The 19671-nt window shown below is 54.3% G+C and overlaps 2 protein-coding genes and 1 pseudogene across 2 annotated transcripts in view; all 3 read left to right on the plus strand.

The window, feature by feature from the left end:
• The window catches only part of SUGP1 (SURP and G-patch domain containing 1), a 30500-nt gene extending 20664 nt beyond the window's left edge, over positions 1-9836 (plus strand). The window contains exons 9-14 of the mRNA XM_032271255.1: positions 6227-6333; positions 7091-7268; positions 7645-7751; positions 8500-8645; positions 9280-9409; positions 9676-9836. Coding sequence (XP_032127146.1) covers positions 6227-6333; positions 7091-7268; positions 7645-7751; positions 8500-8645; positions 9280-9409; positions 9676-9702 — 695 coding nt within the window. The 3' untranslated portion in view covers positions 9703-9836. The remainder of the gene's footprint in view (positions 1-6226; positions 6334-7090; positions 7269-7644; positions 7752-8499; positions 8646-9279; positions 9410-9675) is intronic.
• Positions 9837-13121: 3285 nt separating this feature from the next.
• On the plus strand, positions 13122-13391 carry LOC116544695 (annotated as a pseudogene).
• Positions 13392-14288: 897 nt separating this feature from the next.
• Positions 14289-19671, plus strand: part of TM6SF2 (transmembrane 6 superfamily member 2) — a 9616-nt gene continuing 4233 nt past the window's right edge. The window contains exons 1-6 of the mRNA XM_032271259.1: positions 14289-14454; positions 16623-16726; positions 17299-17396; positions 17467-17570; positions 17974-18056; positions 19130-19310. Coding sequence (XP_032127150.1) covers positions 14360-14454; positions 16623-16726; positions 17299-17396; positions 17467-17570; positions 17974-18056; positions 19130-19310 — 665 coding nt within the window. The 5' untranslated portion in view covers positions 14289-14359. The remainder of the gene's footprint in view (positions 14455-16622; positions 16727-17298; positions 17397-17466; positions 17571-17973; positions 18057-19129; positions 19311-19671) is intronic.

The raw sequence follows: 19671 nt of genomic DNA on the forward strand, positions 1-19671 counted from the left end.
ACACAGCTAATATTTGTATTTTTAATAGAGACAGGATTTTGCTGTGTTGCCCAGGCTGGTCTCAAATTCTTTCTCCGTTGCTCAGCCAGTTGATCCACCTACCTCGGCTTCCAAAAGTGCCGTGATTATAGGTATGAGCTACCACGCCTGGCCTGTAATTCTGCTTTTAACTTTGAGGAACCTGCAACTGCACCATTTTACATTCCCACCAGCAGTGCACAAGGGTTCTACTTTTCCTGCATCCTCACCATTTTTTTTAAATAAAAAAATTTTATAGTGACGGGGTCTCACTATGTTGCTGAGGCTGGTCTTGAACCCCTGTCCTCAAGTGATCCTCCTGCCTCGGCCTCCCAAAGTACTAGGATTATAGGCAAGAGCCATATTCTCCTCCTCTTATTACAACTACCCTAAGAGATGTGAAGTGGTGTCTCGTTGTTGGGTTGGCTTGTCCCTGATGATGCTGCTGAGCATCTTTCACGTGCTTATTGACCATGTGTAAAAATGTCTATTTTAGTCCTCTTCTGCCCGCCTTTTATTATTTTGACACAAGGTCTCTGTCGCCCATGTTCAAGCATACTGGCACAATCATAGGTCACTGAAGCCTCTACCACCCTGGCTAAAGGAATCCTCCCACCTCAGCCTCCCGAGTAGCTGGGACCACAGGCTTGCCTCACTATACCAGTTTTTGTTTGTTTGGAGACAAAGTCTCACTCTATTGCCCAGCCTGCAGTGCAGTGGCTCGATCTCAGCTCACCGCAACCCACCCCTTCCCAGGTTCAAACGATTCTCCTGCCTCAGCCTCTGGGGTAGCTGGGACTGCAGGTGCACACCACCATGCCCAGCTAATTTTTGTGTTTTTCTTTTTTAGTAGAGACAGGGTTTCACCATGTTGACCAGGCTGGTCTTGAACTCCTGACCTCAAGTGGTCCACCTGCCTCAGCCTCCCAAAGTGCTGGGATTATAGGCATGAGCCACCAGGCCTGGCCTTGCCCAATTATTATAGAAACAGGGTCTCACTATGTTACCCAGGCTGGTGTTAAATGCCGGGGCTCAAGCTGTCTCCTGCCTCAGCCTCTCCGAGTCCTGGGCTTACAGGCGTGAGCCACTGAACCCAGCCTCCTTTGCCCATTTTAAAGTTGGGTTGTTGTGTTGTTGAGTTACACAAGTTCTTTACTTTCTCTCATTCGATGGGTTGTCTTTACACTTTACTAATAGTCACATTTGATCCATACAATTTTAAAATTTTCTTTCTTTTTTTAATGTGGCCAGAAAGTATCATTGTTTTTTTTTGAACTGAAGGCAGACCCTCCAAGGGGTGGCAGTGCCAGGTAGGGGGCAACTAGCTGTGCAATCTCCCAGTGCCTGCTGTAAGCCAGCCCTCCCCAGAAATGAAATTTTAATGAAGTCAAATTTATCTATTTTTTCTTCCGCGGTGTATCCTTTTGGTGTCATTTTTAAGGAACCATTGTCAAATCTGGGCGTAAAGATTTGCCCCTGTGTTTTCTACCAAGAATTTTATAGTTTTAGCTCTTAAATTTAGATCTTTAGCTTTTTTTTTTTTTTTTTTTTTTTTTTTTTGAGACAGGTTCTCACTCTGTCACCCAGGCTGAAGTGTAGTGGCTACTCACTGCAGCCTCTACCTCCCCAAGCTCAAGTGATTTGTGATCTTTCTACCTTAGCCTCCCAAGTAGCTGGGACTACAAGTGCATGCCAGCACACCTGGCTAATTTTTTTTTTACTTTTTGTAGAGATGGGGTTTCACCATGTTGCCCAGGCTAGTCTTGAACTCCTCAGTTCAAGCAGTGAACTGCTTTGGCCTCCCTGAGTGTTGGGATTATAGGCATGAGCCACTGCACCCAGCGTCTTTGGTCCATTTTGAGTTAATTTTTCCAACTTTATTCTTTTTTTTTTTTTTTTTTTTGAGACAGAGTCTCACTCTGTCGCCCAGGCTGGAGTGCAGTGGCATGATCACAGCTCACTGCAGTCTTGACCTCCCGACCTCAATCAATTCTTCTGCCTCAGTATCCCAAGTAGGTGGGACTACAGACATGCTGTTCCATGCCTGGCTAATTTTTATATTTTTTGTGTTGATATGGGATTCCACTATGTTGCCCAGGCTGGTCTCGAGCAGTGTTGCCACCTCGGCCTCCCAGAGTGCTGGGATTACAGGCATGAGCTGCTGCACCCAGTCTGTTTCTGGATTCTTTAGGGTTTTTTACATTTAAATTTGTGTTATCTTCAAACAGAAATAGTTTTACAACTTCTTTTCCAACTTGGATACTTACTTCTTTTCCGGCATAATTCCTCTGTCTAGGACTTCCAGTACTGTGTCGAATGAAGACGGTAGAAGTACACATCCTTGTCTTGTTCCTGATCTTAGGGGAAAGCTTTCAGCCTTTTACCAGACTGTGAAATGTATGATGTGTGGGTGTGATGTTAGCTGTGCATTTTTTATGTATTGACTTTATTGTGTTGAGGAACTTTACTTGTTTTTTTTCTTTTTTTTTTTTTTTTTTAAGATGGAGTTTCGCTTTTGTTGCCCAGGCTGGAGTGCAGTGGCACAATCTCGGCTCACTACAACCTCTGCCTCCCAGGTTCAAACAGTTCTCATGTCAGCCTCCCAGGTAGCTGGGATTACAGACGTGTACCACCATGCCTGGCTAATTTTGTTTTTTTAGTAGAGATGGGGTTTCTCCATATTGGTCAGGCTGGTCTTGAACTCCTGACCTCAGGTGATCCTCCTGCCTAAGCCTCCCAAACTGCTGGGATTACTGAAGTGAGCCACAACACCTGGCTCTTTTGGGTTTTTTTTGAGACAGAGTCTTGCTCTGATGCCCAGGCTGGAATGGTGTGATGTCGGCTCACTGCAACCTCTGCCTTCCGGGTTCAAGCGATTCTCCTGCCTCAGCCACCCTTAGTACCTGGGACTACAGGTGCCTGCCACCACGCCCGGCCAATTTTTGTATTTTTGATAAAGACAGGGTTTCACCATGTTGCCCAGTCTGGTCTCAAACTCCTGACTTCAGGTGATCCACCTGCTCCAGCCTCCCAAAGTGCTGGGATTACAGGTGTGAGCCACTGTGCTTGGCTAGACATTCACTTCTGTTCCTGGTTTATTGAGTGTTTTTATCATGAAAATATTTTAGTTTTTGTTAGATGTTTTTTCTGAATCTATTAAAACAGGCTGGGTGCGGTGGCTCCCGCCTGTAATCCCAACACTTTGAGAAGCTGAGATGGGCAGAGCATTCGAGGTCAGGAGTTCAAGACCAGCCTGGCCAACGTGGTGAAACTCCGTCTTTACTGAAAAATTACAAAAATTATACAGGCATGATGGCACATGCCTGTAATCTCAGCTACTCTGGAGGCTGAGGTGGGACAGTCTCTTGAACCCAGGAGGCAGAGGCTGAAGTGAGCTGAGATTGTGTGACTGCACTTCAAGACCATGCCCAACTAATTTTTGTATTTTTAGTAGAGACGGGGTTTCACGATGTTGGCCAGGATGATCTTGAACTCCTGATCCGCCCACCTCAGCATCCCAAAGTGCCGGGATTACAGGCGTGAGCCACTGCACCCGGCCATTAGTGGCACTTTTTGTGGGACCCACAGTGTTATTCAAGGTTTACTGTATTGTACTAAGCCCAAGAGATCTCTCTTTACTGCAATATGCAACTTAGTAAAGGGACAGAGAGCTCGCGCAGAGATGATTAGCATTACCTGATGTTTCAAGCAGATATTCTCAATACTTGAGCTCACTACAATAGCAGCAGGAGGTCACAAGATGATTACAGTAACACAGTGTGCACTACAGCTAATGTTATGCAGTTAAGATTTATTCTGGCATCTTTACGTTTGTTTACGTTTCTCTTGACTGTAAAATGCGCTACTTACAGTCTGTGAGCATAAGTTTTGATAAAATTTAACTTTTTGCAATGTGTATGGTTTTTGGGGGTTTTTTTTGAGATGGAGTGTCACTGTGTTGCCTAGGCCGGAGTGCAGTGGCTCGATCTCAGTTCACTGCAACCTCCACCTCACGGGTTCAGACGATTCTCTTGCCTCAGCCTCCTGAGGAACTGGGATTACAGGCATGTGCCACCACACTTGGCTTATTTTTGTGTTTTTATTAGAGAAGGGATTTCACCATGTTGGTCAGGGTGGTCTCGGACTCCTGATCTCGTGATCCACCCACCTCAGCCTCCCAAAGAGCTGGGATTACAGGTGTGAGCCACCACGCCCGGCCTGCAATGTGTATATGTTTTATGGTGGTAAGTGGTAAACTATCATCTACCTATATCTTATACATTCATGACATACTTAACTTTTTCTCGATTTTTTTTCAGTATTTCTAGGTTACGTGGTTCATCTGACGTTTTTCGATTTGTTGCAAATCTCCAAAAATTTTTTCAATATATCCATTGAAAAAAATCAGTATATTAAGTCCACCTGTGTAGTTCAAACCCATGTAGTTCAAGGTCACCTGTAACATTAGTGTAGGTATGCAGTAGGCAGTGCCATCTAGGTTTGTGGAAGTACAGTCTGTGTTGCTCACACATTGGCAACAGCACTTAATGATGTATTTTCAGAATGGTCAGCTTCATGAAGTGATTCCTGACTGTATTTGTGTCTTTGGGCCTAAAGTGAGCCTTTTTTTTTTTTTTTTTTTTTTTTTTTTTTAACATAAATGGAGACAGGGTCTTGCTGTGTTGCCCAGGCTGGTCTCAAACTCCTGGGCTTAAGTCATCCCCCTGCCTGAGTTACCCTCATTCAGTGGCCAAGAGGTCCTCTGTGCTCCACACCAGGATACAGGGAACCCAGGGTGGGTCCTGGCTCCAGCCCTGCCCGGAGGGTCCAGATGCCTTAGTTTCCCAAAGTGCTGAGATTACAGGCGTGAGCCACCACATTGTGCCAGTACTTGGATTCTTTCTTGTCATAGAAAGTTCAGGAAGCTGGCAGCCTTCCCAGGTCAGGTGACCAGCCTCTTGGACCTGCTTGTCCCACTCAGGGACAGCCGCTTGCTTGGTGCCTCCCTGGCCCCAAGGGCCTCAGAGATTCTAGGTCAAGGAGAAAAGCTACTAAATGATTCTTATGCTTAACAGGGCTGTAGCCAGCAACTCCAGCCAGGGTGGAGGGTACCTAGGATTGGTTTGTCACTCAAGTGCCGCACCCTAGTGCTTAGATCCCAGCTCTGAGACACCCAGTGGATGAAGAAGCCGCCCTGTGGTCTAGTTGGACAGAGCAGGCTCCAAGGTCTCAGGCCCAGGTTCAAGTCCCACTGATCCGTGTCCTCAGGAAGCATGGCAGCCCTCAGCCGCCTACTCACATGGTAGAGTGGGCCTGGGGAAAGGGACTATAGGCAATCGGGCAGACACTCAGGCCTCGGCACCTGCGTCTTCCTCCGCAGTGCTCCCCCACATCTCTCAGTGCCCCATAAACTGAGGAAGGACCAAGAGTGCAAATGTGGATCATTCTTAGCAGCAAAGCCCGAGTGCTGATGAGCTGGGCGGACCCAAGTCTTTTCCCTTCCCAGAGGGCACGCTGCACCCTTCTGCTCATCTCCCCTGAGAAGCACTGCGCCACCCAAGGGATGGTAGTTTCTGCTGCCCAGGTGGGGCCATCACAGCCTCTATATGTCAGTGTTGCTGGTGCCTGCCAAGTTCCACAGCTGATGCCCGCCAAGTTCCACAGCTGATGCCAAATTAAACGTCAGCTGCTCTGAGGATGGTTGGCTGCCTCCCCTGAAGGATCTAAGGGCGCTGCACAGCTGAGTCTTACGCCAGACTCTCAATCTATGCGTGCTTATACCAGGTGGCTGTTAGCAATGGGGCTGCCTTCTGAGAGCCCGCTTGTGAGTGCACCCACGCATGCCCACATGCTGCCTTAGCTCTCATGTCTCCGGCTCTGCAAATTCCTGCCCTATCACTCATTAATTGTGTGACCCTGGATTAGCTATGTGACCCTGAGTGAGTCCCCAAACCTCTGATTCTTGGTGTCCACATCTGCAATGTGGTGGTGCGTAGAGCCTGGCTGGAGAGGTCACAAGGACACAAGACACGGCCCTCATGTACCACGTGGCACTGACAGTCGTGACATGAGGGCCCCATGTGCAGCAGGCGCTGCCCTGGGTGCCTGAAGTGTCCTGAAGGTGTGAGACTCATAGCACACCCCAGTGTGAGAGTGAGACTGGGGTGTATTTGTCAGGCGCTGACTGCTCTGTGTCTTTGGTTTCCAGTTCAGGACCTCAAGGGGCTCGGCTATGAGAAGGGGAAGCCCGTGGGTCTAGTGGGTGTCACAGAGCTGTCGGACGCCCAGAAGAAGCAGCTGAAGGAGCAGCAGGAGGTGAGACCGTGGGGACAAGAAGACAGGGGTGTGGCTGGTGCCCATAGAGTGTTGTCCTCTACCCCCAGATGCAGCGGTCACAGGGGTTCACGTGCTTGCGGAGCTTCTGTGTTCGGTTGGAACCCGTGGCCAATAGGGAGGCTCCCCCTGCCCCAGTAGGTGACATGCCACCCCCACTGCACCTGAGTGGCCTCTTAGGTTGCCTGGGAGACGCTGGCCCTTGGGGCAGCCCCTGTGGCCTGTGATGCCTGGCCTGAGCTCTGTGACTGCTTCCTGCCATGCTCCAGGCTGGTCCCATGGGATACTCTGCTGATGTTCTCTGTCCGCAGTCCTCTGCTGTGTCTAGTGCAGGACCGCCCTGGTCAGCACAGGGCACCCTGAGAGACTTGAGGCCGCCCACCTGGAGTTGGGCAGTGTTGGTGTTGGCTTCCCTGAGGAGCTGCAGGTACCTGCCTGTCAGTTCCTGTGGCTGGCTCACTCCAACCATTCCTCCAGGCCCTCGGCCCTGTAACATCACCTTCGACCCTCTCAGGGGTCAGGAGCCTGAGTTACCCTCATTTAGTGGCCAAGAGGTCCTCCATGCTCCACACCAGGATACGGGGAACGTAGGGTGGGTCCTGGCTCCAGCCCTGCCCAGGGGGTGCAGATGAGCCAGGGCCTGGTGGGAGGCTGGCCCTCACAGAAGGTGGGGAGCAGGGGCGGGGCTCCGGCAGGCCAAGGCGTAGTGCCCTGGCTCACTGGTGAGTGTGCCCTGCAGATGCAGCAGATGTACGACATGATCATGCAGCACAAGCGGGCCATGCAGGACATGCAGCTCCTGTGGGAGAAGGCGGTGCAGCAGCACCAGCACGGCTACGACAGCGACGAGGAGGTGGACAGCGAGCTGGGCACCTGGGAGCACCAGCTGCGGCGCATGGAGATGGACAAGACCAGGGGTGCGCAGGATGGCCGGGCGGGGCCCCATCACCTGCCCCAGCAGGCTACCTGGAGGCGCCTCACTTGGTCTTGAGCCGCTGCCCTGGTTCAGCCCCCAGCCTGCCTCCTGTGGCTGTGATGCCCGGAGTGAGAGGCTCAATCTCTCTAGGGCCTTGTTTTCTCTGTGGTGAAAAGGAGTGGTCCTGACATTGTGGGTGTGGAGAACGGCACTGGGTTCACTGAATGCTGGGTGGGGCTGGGGTCAGGCCCAGCCACCTCCTTCCCTGGGGACCCCAGGCTCCCACGGAGCCTCATAACTGTGCCCTGGGAGCCACTAGGCTCGTGTCCTCCTCCTCCTCCTCCTCCTCCTCCTCACCTTTCTGCTTCTCTGAGCAGAATGGGCCGAGCAGTTGACAAAGATGGGCCGGGGCAAGCACTTCATCGGAGACTTCCTGCCTCCAGACGAGCTGGAGAAGTTTATGGAGACCTTCAAGGCCCTGAAGGTGAGCCAGCAGGAGCCCCGGGTCCAGCGCGTGCCAGCCCCTCCTAGCTGCCTCCATCACAGCAGGAGCCAGGCCCTCTCCCTGCAGGAGGCATCTGTTAATGACAGGCACCGTCTGTGTAGAGAATTAGCAAACAACAGCTCGGCTGCCGCCTCAGAAACATTTCCTGGGGCTTCGAGGGAAATTCTGCTTCCAGTGGAGCCAATTAAGTGCAGTTGACAGACAAAGTGTTTCTCCGGCAGAAGTCCCCACGGACTGGCCTCTCCAGAACCAGAGCTTAACGTTCTGCCTCTGCTGCTGTTGGGCTCCTGAGGGGGAGGGCTGGCACGGCACGGCCCCTGTTATCTTTTTGAGGTTTTTTTGGTAAAGCTGTTCAGGGCCTGATAAGCTCATCAGCAAGGAGGTAACCTCGTTGTCCATCTTTTATTAGTACCTTGTGCTACAAATTTCTCTCAGGACTGAACACAGGGCTTCTCTTTGCCAGTGAACCATTGCTTTATCTCAGGTGGATAAGGCCTGTGTAACTCATCCTCTTGCCCTTTTGACTTAGCCATCAGGGAGCTTGGTGCACGGTTTGGCACTCAGGCCCCGGGGACCCTGAGAAGCAGGAGAAGCTTGGTCTGTTCTCAAGGAGTCCGGAGGGAGGCAGATGGACCCCTGGTCCATTGAAGCCAAAGGCAGAGGGTTGGATTTGGGGGCTACCACAGCCCCAGCCCTGGTGGGTGACAGCCGCCTCCTCACCCCACAGGAGGGCCGCGAGCCAGACTACTCAGAGTACAAGGAGTTCAAGCTGACCGTGGAGAACATCGGCTACCAGATGCTGATGAAGATGGGCTGGAAGGAGGGCGAGGGGCTGGGCTCGGAGGGCCAGGGCATCAAGAACCCGGTCAACAAGTGAGTGGCCCTGGGGGAGGGCGTGGCTCCCTGCCGCCTCCCCACCCCACCCCTTTACAGCACTGCTTTTCCCTGGTGGCAAAGTGGTCACAGCACCGCCCTGCACACCCGTCAGGCACAGGCCTGCAGTGCAGGAGGCCATACGGGCCGGTCCTTCCCAGGGCTGCCTCCTGTCCCCCTTGTGAGGCTCTAGGCCAGGTGAGATGGGTGTGGGTACAGATGGGTCAGGCCCTCATGGGTCTTGTGAACGCCTTTTTTGAATTCTCCATGAGTACAAAACCAGTCCTAGAGATGGACAGGAGCTCTCCCAGGTATGATCCTGGCTCTGAGTGCCCCCTTCAAAGCTGTCTTTGAGTAACCATCCTGCCATCCCAAGAGCTGTGACCACCTGTACTGTGGACTCCTCCTGCGTGTGTGAGTCCCTGGGGCCTGGGAGCCTCCGGGCTCTCCCCACCTTCACCATTCGGGTTCAGGCTTCTCTGCGCAGATATGGCCCGGCCCAGCCCTGCGCCCTCGAGAGGTGCTGCCAAGAGCCCAGCTATGCCCAGTCCCTCTGCCTGGAGTTCCAGCCGCAGACTCCTTCCTGCTGGCCCTGACCCGGCCCCCGCTCACATCGTCTCGTCTCCCCCTGTAGGGGCACCACCACAGTGGACGGCGCCGGCTTCGGCATTGACCGGCCGGCCGAGCTCTCCAAGGAGGATGATGAGTATGAGGCCTTCCGCAAGAGGATGATGCTGGCCTACCGCTTCCGGCCTAACCCTCTGGTGCGCATCTCCAGCTGGGCCGCCTTTTCTCAGTCAGCAGGAGAGGGTGGTGGTGGGAACTGAAGGCTCCCTTCCTTCCTCAGTCCAGCCAGGCCGGGCTCACCAGTGAGCCCCCTACCACCCTCCTGCATTCGAACCCCCTTCATCTCCCAAGCCTGCCCTGCCACCTCGAGGGTGTGAGCTCAGCTGCCCCCAGAAGGTTCCGGACAGGAGGAATGCTTACTTCAGCATTAACCCCCTTCTGTTATCTGTTTTGCCTTTCACAGAACAACCCCAGACGGCCTTACTACTGAGTGTTCTGGAAACATGTACTTTCTGAATGACCAACCGTCCCTGGACTGTGGAATGTTCCAGCCTGCATTTCTGCCCACCCCTCCCGTTGTCACGAGTGCCGTGCCGTGTAATAAAGTCCCAGTGCTCATCTGCCGCAGCTGCCTGGTCCTGTTGCAGGAAGACCCTCCTGTCGCTAAGCAGCCGGGCCAGGCCAGTCACAGGTTGCAAGATGCTGTCTCAGGGCTCCTTGTTGGCCTGCGGAGTGTCCGTCCCCGCTCGGCCTGGGTTGCACTGGAGGGGAGAAAAGCTGTTCTCAGCATAATAAAGCCGGAAGGCTGGGTGCAGTGTCTCACACCTGTAATCCCAGCATTTTGGGAGGCCAGAGAGGGTGGATCACCTAAGGTCAGGAGTTATAGATCAGCCTAGCCAATATGGTGAAACTCTGTCTCCACTAAAAATACAAAATTAGCCCGGCGCAGTGGCGTGTGCCTGTAGTCCCAGCTACTCGGGAGGCTGAGGTGGGAGGATTGCTTGAGCTCAGGAGTTCTGGGCTGTAGTGTGCTATGCTGCTCGGGTGTCTGCACTAAGTTCAGCATCAATATGGTGACCTCCCGGGAGCAGGGGACCACCAGGTTGCCTAAGGAGGGGTGAACCTTAGTAGGTTCAAAACGCCTATGCTGCTCACTAGTGGGATCCCGCTTGTGAATAGCCACTGCACTCCAGACTGGGCAACAAAGTGAGACCCTGTCTCAGAAAAAAAAAAAAAAAGCAAAATTAGGTAGGTGTAGTGGTGCACACCTGTGGTTCCAGCTACTCAGGAGGCTGAGGCAGGAGAATCACTTGAACCTGGGAGGTGGAGCTTGCAGTGAGCCGAGATTGCACCACTGCACTCCAGCCTGGGTGACAGAGCAAGACTCCATCTCAAATAATAATAGGGCAGCCAGACACTGGTTCACGCCTGTAATCCCAGCACTCTGGGAGGCCGAGGCAGGCGGATCACCAGGTCAGGAGTTCAAGACCAGCCTGGCCAATATGGTGAAACCCTGCCTCTACTGAAAAATAAAAAATTTAGCAGGGTGTGGTGGCATGCACCTGTAGTCCCAGCTACTCAGGAGGCTGAGGCAGGAGAATCGCTTGAACCTGGGAGGCAGGTTGCACTGAGCTGAGATTGTGCCACTGTACTCCAGCCTGGGCAACAGTGAGACTCTGTCTCAAAAAATAAAGCTGGAGACAGCCTAGCACTGTCCTGCAAGGGAAAGGTTGGGGAGGGGTCTCCAGGCAGGGCCCCGCCTTCCCTCTGACCTGTGGGGGCAAGTGGCTTCTGGGCACACCTGTGCGCTCTCCTCCCAGCAGGTGGCAGCACAGGGCAAACCCACCACATGTGATGGCTATGGCCTTTCAGGTCCCACCAGTGTCGTAGATAACATGAGTCCCTCGGGCTTGTGTTGTTAGGGGACAGCCACATGGATGGATGTGCCATGCCAGCAAGTCAGGCAACTCCTGGAAGAGCCAGAGGTTTTGAGGTAGGAGGGTAGCCCAAGATCCCCACATCTGCCCCAGGCCAGAGCCCTACATTTGTGCCAGAGTCACCCTGGGGAGCTTAAGCTGCAGCTCCTGAGTCACCAGGTTGGGGGGCGGCCTGGGAATCTGCATACCCACCTGCCCACACACACCCAGTGGGTGCTGCCCAGCCCCTGCAGGCACCAGGGACTCCCTATTCACAGGCTCGGTATGGAGTCGGGCTCCTGGGCCAGCCTGCACACCCACAGCCATCAGCAAACACTGGGTGCTGACTGCGGGGACCAGGTGGACAAGATCTGCCCCAGTCAGCCAGGCGGCTGGGGACGAAGTCTGAGGCTGCTACCAAGAGGAACCAGGGAGCCTAGATGAGGCAGCCTGCAGAGTATCTCACTGGGGTCTGCGACCAGGGAGGTGCCAGAGGCAGTGGCAGAGCCAAGGCTGGGGTGACACGCCACCCTTTCTCCACTCCTGACTCTGTGCATGAGTCAGAGCAAGGGGTAACATTGGTGGGCTTGGCCTGGGTGCTCATGCATGGGGGCTGCCCAGAGGGCAGTGGGCCAGGACCCTGAGCACAGCAGGGTAGCTCTTTGCAGCCAGTGGTTCAGGAGACGGGGAATCCTAGGGCTTGGTCCCAGGCATTCAGCTGTCCAAGTCACTTCTCTTGAGTTTTCACCGAGTTCTCAGTGAGCTGGAGGCTCACTAGGCTCAGGACATGGACTTTACCCCCTGGCAGGGGATGAGGCCTCCAAACGCTGTGTGTGTGTGCAGGTGCATCCTGGACACGGGGCAAGGCCTGGCGCCTAGACTGAGCTGGGTACAGACACCCTGGCCCTGCATGGAGAAGATAGGGTGGGGGTGGCAGGCAGGGCTGCCTGGAGGAGGAGGTGCTGGGACCCCCTTACAAGAAGGCTCATCTTGCAGACAGAAAGCAAGCCTGGGGGGTGTTGATCCTGCTAGAGTTGGGGAAAGTCAGTCCAGAGGAACCTGAACTTCACCCCATGGGCAATGGGCACCTGGGGAAGGAGGCTGAGTCAGACCTGTAGCCAGAAGACCCTCTTGTGGCCCAGCTCAGACCTGTGACCCAGTTGGCATCAGGCCAAGGGCCCACAAGCAGAAGGGGTCAGGGGTAGGGGCAGGGGTTAGAACCTGTGCCAACCCCAGACCGGGCTCCTGTGGGGCAGGAGTCAGACGGGCATGGTTCACCTTGCTGTCTGCAGCATCCATACATGGGCCAGAGGACGAAGCTGGTTGGAGGGCATGACAGACAAATGGCTTCCTCCTAATTCTACCCTCCAATACTGCAGCCCCCTCCGAGCTGTTCAGAACTTCCACAGTCTCTTCCAGCTGCCTGGCTTCTCATCAGACCACAGCCAAACTGACCTCCTTTCTGCTGCTCGGTTCCATTTTCCGAGACATTTTCCTCCCAGCCAGGAACAACATTCACAAACTCTTCACCAAACTGGCTCCCCCCGATATTCTAAGTTCAGCCCCCACCCTCTCCCCACCGTGAAGAATCCTCAACCCAGGACTATCCTGCAAAGGGACAGCTCCGGAATCAAAGCTTCACACTCAGCCCTCGATGTGGCTCACGCCTGTAATCCCAGCTCTTCAGGAGGCTGAAGTGGATCTTTTGAGCCCAGGAGCTTTGAGACCAGACTGGGCAACAAAATAAGACCCCCATCTTTACAAAAAATAAAATAATTAGCTGTGCGTGGTGGTGCATATCTGTAGTCCCAGCTACTTGGGAGGCTGAGCTGGGAGGGTTGATTGAGGCTGGGAGTTCAAGGCAGGCCACTACTACATTCCAGCCTGGGCGACTGAGACCTCCTCTCAAAAAACAAACAAATGGTCTTGGTGAGGTGCTGCTGTTTCTTCCGTCCTTGGTCTCTGCGTCTTCCGCAGAGTTTCCAGCAGCTCTATGTTGGGCCAGAGCATCCGGAGGGTCACAACCTCTGCGATCTGTAGGTGCCACTATGAGGAGGCTCCTGGGAAGAATTTGCCATTTTCAGTGGAAAACAAGTGGCGGTTACTAGCCATGATGTGTTTGCACTTTGGATCTGGATTTGCTGCACCCTTTTTTATAGTAAGACACCAACTGCTTAAAAAATAAGGGTGTTTCAGCTCATCCGTTTAACAGATAGGAAGAGCATTTTAAGAGGTGCAGTCTCTGGAAAATGAATCAAACTCATATGGCATACATACTAGATGTGTGTAAATAAACAGGACATGAAAACAAGCAAACAAAACTTCACACCTGCCTGGAAACGTGTTTTCATTTGTGGCCACTGTGTGAAAACTCAACTCTAAGCACACGGAAAGGCATTTTAGGTCAGGTGCGGTGGCTCACACCTGTAATCCCAGCACTTTGGGAGGTTGAGGCAGGTGGATTACCAGATCAGGAGTTTGAGAGACCAGCCTGACCGACACGGTGAAACCCTGTCTCTGCTAAAAAATACAAAAATTAGCCGGGTGTGGTGGTGCTCACCTGTATTCCCAGCTACTCAGGAGGCTGAGGCAGGAGAATCATTTGAACCCAGGAGGTGGAGGTGGCAGTGAGCTGAGATCATGGCACTGCACTCCAGCCTGGGTGACAGAGTGAGACTCCGTCTCAAAAATAAAAAAGGCATTTTGCGCCCAAGAGCTGGAGGTTGTTCCATCAGTGTGCACAGGCAATGCCCACTTGATCTTTGGGTGAGGGTGGAAAACTCTGGGGAATGCAGAGGTTTAGAAGGGCAGAAAGGGTCCTGGAGAACGAATTTCCTTAGAACGAAGTTGTGGGGGTTTGGGGAAGAGGGGGCACGTTAGGACCTCCGGGGCGCACCCCTTGGCCTAAGAGCAGAAGCTCCTGAGATGGTGTGTCCCAGCCTTTGACAGAGAGGGAAACTGAGGCTGAGTAGCGGGAAGGCCACTGGCGACGAGGGTGTCGATAGGGAGGGGCGAAGGGGCCAGGCAGCTGCCGGGGGAGGGCCGGGGAGGGAACTTGGAAGTGCCCCGAGAACACGCAGGGCGGTCACCTAGGCCAGCCCAGGGCGCAGCGGAGGGCGACCTTTGCGCGGGGCGGGTCCCTGGCAGTCCTGGCCCGGACGCGCCGCCACCGAGGAGCCGAGCGCCCTGGAGGACGCGCCGGGGCAGAGCCGGGGTCCAGGCGCCGCCGCCATGGACATCCCGCCGCTGGCCGGCAAGATCGCGGCGCTGTCGCTGAGCGCCCTCCCGCTGTCCTACGCGCTCAACCACATCTCGGCGCTCTCGCAGTGCGTGCGGGGAGCGGCCGGGGCCGCTTTTGGGGGCAGTGGGAGCGGGCAGAGGCGGGGAGGGGCGGAGGAGGGGGGAGGGAGGATGCGCGGGCGGCGGACCTGACTCCTGCGAGCCCCACGCCCCAGCTCACCTCCGACCCGACTGGAACGCGGCTGGGCCGAAAGAACGCCCCCTTCTAATCGGAAGTCCCCTTCCCGCCGGGCTGGAGGCTGGGATGCGGCCGCTCCTGGGATGTTTGGGGCCTGGGGAGAAGGAATGATGAGGAGAGCCCCCACAAGACAGAGTTTGAAGGATTTCTGGGGTTTTCCAGGGATGAGCCCTGCACAGGCTCCAAAGTCGCCAAGGTAAAAGCGCGCGCGCGCACACACACACACACACACACACATACGCACACACACACACACACACACAGCGGCCTGGGACTTTCCTCTTGTTCAGGGCTGGCTCACCCTGTTCCTAGACTACCTTTCCCGGTCCCTGTCTCCTAGCCCTGCATCCTAGCCCTGCAGGTCCAGCCACTGGATAGCCGGCATCTGCAAGCCCCTGGCACTTCTAAACCCAGCTCAACTCAAGCCATGGGGTGGAGACAGTCTTGACTGTAGGCCTGGCCCCCTGGGTGGGAATACCTGTCTCCATCTCTTCAGATCCTGGGTGAACCAAGTTCCTCTGGGAGCCTCAGTTTCCTCATCAGTGTGATGGACATAATCCTAGATCTCATCCGATAGTTAGGTTAAAGATTACAAACTGTTTCAGGAGCGGTGGCTCACGCCTGTAATCCCAGCACTTTGGGAGGCTGAGGCGGGCAGATCACTCGGGGTCGAGAGTTCGAAACCAACCTGACCCACATGGAGAAACCCTGTCTCTACTAAAAATACACAAATTGGCCAGGTGTGGTGACGCAAGCCTGTAATCCCAGATACTTGGAAGGCTGAGGCAGGAGAATCCCTTGAACCTGGGAGGCGGAGGCTGCGGTGAACCTAGATTGCGCCATTGCACTCTAGCCGGGGTAACTCCGTCTCAAAAAAAAAAAAGATTACAAACTGCGTGCAAAGATTTGTCCTGGTCTTATCTGAGTACTATAATGTCATTGTTAGATGGGGTCAGGATAGAGATCTTGGGGGCAGAGGGGATCGTGAGAAGGTAGGGGTCTGGAGAGTGATGGACAGAGTCTTGCTGTGTGAGCCTGGACAACTGGACATCACTCCCGTCCTCCTTGGGCCTGGATTTGCCCACCTGGGTTGAGGGATGCCCAGAGATGTGACTTCTGTCACCTATGCAACTGGTCGACCTGTCTTATCACGTTGGTGGTGCAGATCAGGGCAGAGGCAGGGTGGAGCTGAGGAGGCATTTGGACTTTAGCTGGGAGGAGTCGGGAGTCTTGGACAGTGAAGTCCACAGAACTGAGCACTCGAGACCCTCTGGCTTGGGAGCTGTGCCTGGCCACAGAGGGACTTGATGTTGTTGAATGAACAGCCTGAGTCAAACACATAATGATGGGATAAATGGTACAGTCAGAGGGGCAGGCCTGGCGCGGCTCACGCCTGTAATCCCAGCACTTTAGGAGGAAAGTAGATGAATCACCTGAGGTCAGGAGTTCAAGACCAACCTGGCCAACAGGATGAAACCCTGTATCTACTAAAAATACAAAAATTAGCTGGACAGGATGGTGGGCACCTGTAATCCCAGCTACTCAGGAGGCTGAGGCAGGAGAATCACTTGAACTCAGGAGGCAGAGGTTGCAGTGAGCCTAGATCACACCACTGCACTCCGGCCTAGGCGTCAGAGCTCAGTCTCAAAAAAAAAAAAAAAAAAGAAGGGGCTGATGAATGTCCTCTCTGTAGCTGGCTCAAGTTAAACAGTGATCCTTTCTGGGGAGTCAGGGAGGGCTTCATGGAGGAAGAACAATGTGAACGGGCCATGAAGGGTGAGTAGGAGTTTGTCAAGTGGAAAAGGATTCTGGAAGCGACTTCCAGAAGGAAGTAACAGCCTGAGCAGAGGCCTGGCCCAGGGTGAGAGCAGTTTCAGGGAACAATACTGATGGATGGACAGACACTTCCGTCTCTTCCCTGGGGCTTCTTGGAGTCTGCCCCTTCCCGCACCAGGAGGGTGGGGCGATGCCTCAGCACTGGACCTGGCCTCCCTGACTTGGTTTCCGTCTCCATAGCCCCCTCTGGGTGGCACTGATGAGTGCCCTCATCCTGGGTCTGCTCTTCGTGGCAGTCTACAGCTTGTCCCATGGCGAGATCTCCTATGACCCACTCTACGCTGGTGAGTCAGTGGGGAACTGTGGGGAAGAAGACTGTCTGGGAAAGGGCCTCCACCCTCAGACTTGGGGGCCATTGAAGGGCCTCCTCCATCAGACTGGGGGACATTGAAGGACATCCTCCATCAGACTGGGGGCCCTTTAAGAGATCCCATCAGACTGGAGACCTCAAAGAGATTTGAACACTCCCATTAGACTGAGGAACCTCAAAGAGCCTCCACCTTCAGATCTGGGGCTCCTAGGAACAGGAACTGCCTCTCCCCCACCAGATTGGAAGCTCATGAAAAAGTGTACCGCCTCATCACTGTGCGTTCCTGAGGGCAGGGATGGTGCCTCTCCCATGAGACTGGGGACTCCTAAAGGCAGGCACTGGGCCTTCCAATGAAACCAGGGACATCTGAGGGCCAGGCTGTGTCTCCTCCGTCAGACATGCAGAATGAGGCAGGGACTGGGCCTGGAATCCTTGCCGGCAATAATCTCATCCCTGACTTTAACGTCAAGCCCCGCCCACACTGAGCCCTAGTCCCACCCACTCGTGTCTCCTCCCACACCTGACCCCGCCCCCCACTCACTGCAGTCTTCGCGGTCCTCGCCTTCACCTCCGTTGTGGACCTCATCATCGCTCTTCAGGAAGACGGCTATGTGATGGGCTTCATGGAGTTCTGCACCAAGGAGGTATTTGGGGGACGGCCAGGGATCTCCCTGCCCCACTGCCCGTCTGAGCCTCCCACCTGCCCCCCCACAGGGAGAGCCATACCTGCGCACAGCGCACGGAGTCTTCATTTGCTACTGGGACGGCACCGTTCACTACCTCCTCTACCTGGCCATGGCCGGCGCCATCTGCAGAAGGTGCGGGGAGCAGGGAGGGGTGGCATCTGACCCTGGGAGAGAGGTTTCCTCCTCAGGTGGGATCCCAGGGCAGGGTGGAGCCAGAAGTGTCTGTAGGAGAAATCAGGACGCCCCTCTAGGGCTCCAGCCAGGGGTGGCCAGAAGAAGGTTCCAGGGCACGTCTCAGGTGTAGGAAGTGGCTTGGCATTGCTTACATCCACCCTGTGCCTGGGCGGCCGCTTCTGTCCTTGAACAGAGGGTCTCACTGTTCATTCCCCCATTCAACTCCCTGCTGTCCCTTCCATCCTGGACAAAACTGAGAGGGACCCGGAGCTGGGAAGCTCACGGTGGTCTCTGGGTCCTGGCTGGGGCTCCGAGATTATGGAATGTCTACCTGCTGGTCACCCCTCCATCCCCTGCCCAGGAGGAGATACCGGAACACTGGACTCTACTGGCTGGGTTCCTTCGTCATGAGCATTCTGGTGTTTCTTACAGGAAACATTCTTGGTAAGGACAAGGCTTGGAAATCTGGTCTCTCTTAGGCCAGATCACTGCCCTGCACCTAGAAGCCCCCACCATTGGATCCTCCATCACTTTCCTGAGGTCTGCAGAGGCTCCACCTCCCTCTTTGTGTGTCCACAGCCTCAGTCTCAAAAAAAAGAAGGGACTGATGAATGTCCTCTCTGTAGCTGGCCCAAGTTAAACAGTGATCCTTTCTGGGGAGTCAGGGAGGGCTTCATGGAGGAAGAACAATGTGAATGGGCCATGAAGAATGAGTAGGAGTTTGCCAAGTGGAAAAGGATTCAGTCAGCAGCCTACCCTTTTCTGGTCCCTGTTTCCTCTTGGAAGGTGGGGGAGCCCAAACTCTGCTTCCTTCCCAGGCAGTGGTTCCCAACCCCAGGGGTTTGACCCAGAATGCTCTTGACACGGGATGGGAATTTAAGGGTGAATCCTGCAGACGTAGGTCTTGGGAGGTAGAGCAGTGAAGGCAATCCGGGAGGTTGGCATGGCAAAACCTCAGCAGAGGGAACATCCAAGGTGTATTCATAGGCAGCAAAGAACCCACTGGAAGGTAGGCTCCATAGTAAGAAGGTAAATTGAGGCAGGTCAGGTTGAGGAGCCTGGACGTCATTGTGTGGGCACTAGGGAGCCATGGAGGGTGTTGGAGCTTGACCGAGGATGCTATTTTTGAATCGCGATGTCCAGACAGAGAGGCCAGGTGTGGTGGCTCACGCCTGTAATCCCTATATTGCACAGGGTGGTCTTGAACTCCTCAGCTCAAGCGATCCTCCTGCCTCGTCAATCACTTGAGCTGAAGAGTTCAAGACTAGCTTGGGCAACATAATAAAACCCCGTCTATACTAAAATTAGCCGGGCATGGTAGCGTGCCCCTGTAATCCCAGCTACTCGGGAGGCTGAGGCAGGAGAATTGCTTGAACCCGGGAGGCGGAGGTTGCAGTGAGCCGAGATCGCGCCACTGCACTCCAGCCTGGGCGACAGCGCAAGGCTCTCAAAACAAACAGAAAGATGTCCAGCAGGGTTCTGTCATGGCTGACACCCTCTCTCCTGCACCATGACAGGCAAATACAGCTCCGAGATCAGGCCTGCCTTCTTCCTCACCATCCCCTACCTGCTGGTGCCATGCTGGGCTGGCATGAGGGTCTTCAAGCAGCCCCGGGCGCCAACCTGCTGCACCACCCACATGGTGAGTACTTGCCCCCACTCAGGCCTTGTCCCAACGTGCCTGCACGTCCCCCGTGTGAGTTGCTTTTGGTCAAAGATTTAGTTTCCTTGGAAGGATCTCCTTTGTCACAAGAATAAAGGGAGAGCTGGGTGAGGTGGCTCATGCCTGTAATCCCAACATTTTGGGAGGCCAAGGCGTGAGGATCGCTTGAGCCCAGGAGTTGGAGGCCAGCCTGGGCAACACAGCCAGACCGTCTCTCTACAAAAAGTTTAAAAATTAGCCAGATGTGGCCGGGCGCAGTGGCTCACACCTGTAATCCCAGCACTGTGGGAGGCCGAGGCGGGTGGATCACGAGGTCAAGAGATCAAGACCATCCTGGTCAACATGGTGAAACCCTGTCTCTACTAAAAATACAAAAAATTAGCTGGGCATGGTGGC

The sequence above is a fragment of the Sapajus apella genome, unplaced genomic scaffold (genome assembly GCF_009761245.1).
Source record: "Sapajus apella isolate SASKATOON/1434 unplaced genomic scaffold, GSC_monkey_1.0 scaffold227, whole genome shotgun sequence".
In the NCBI taxonomy this organism is placed as follows: Eukaryota; Metazoa; Chordata; class Mammalia; order Primates; family Cebidae; genus Sapajus; species Sapajus apella.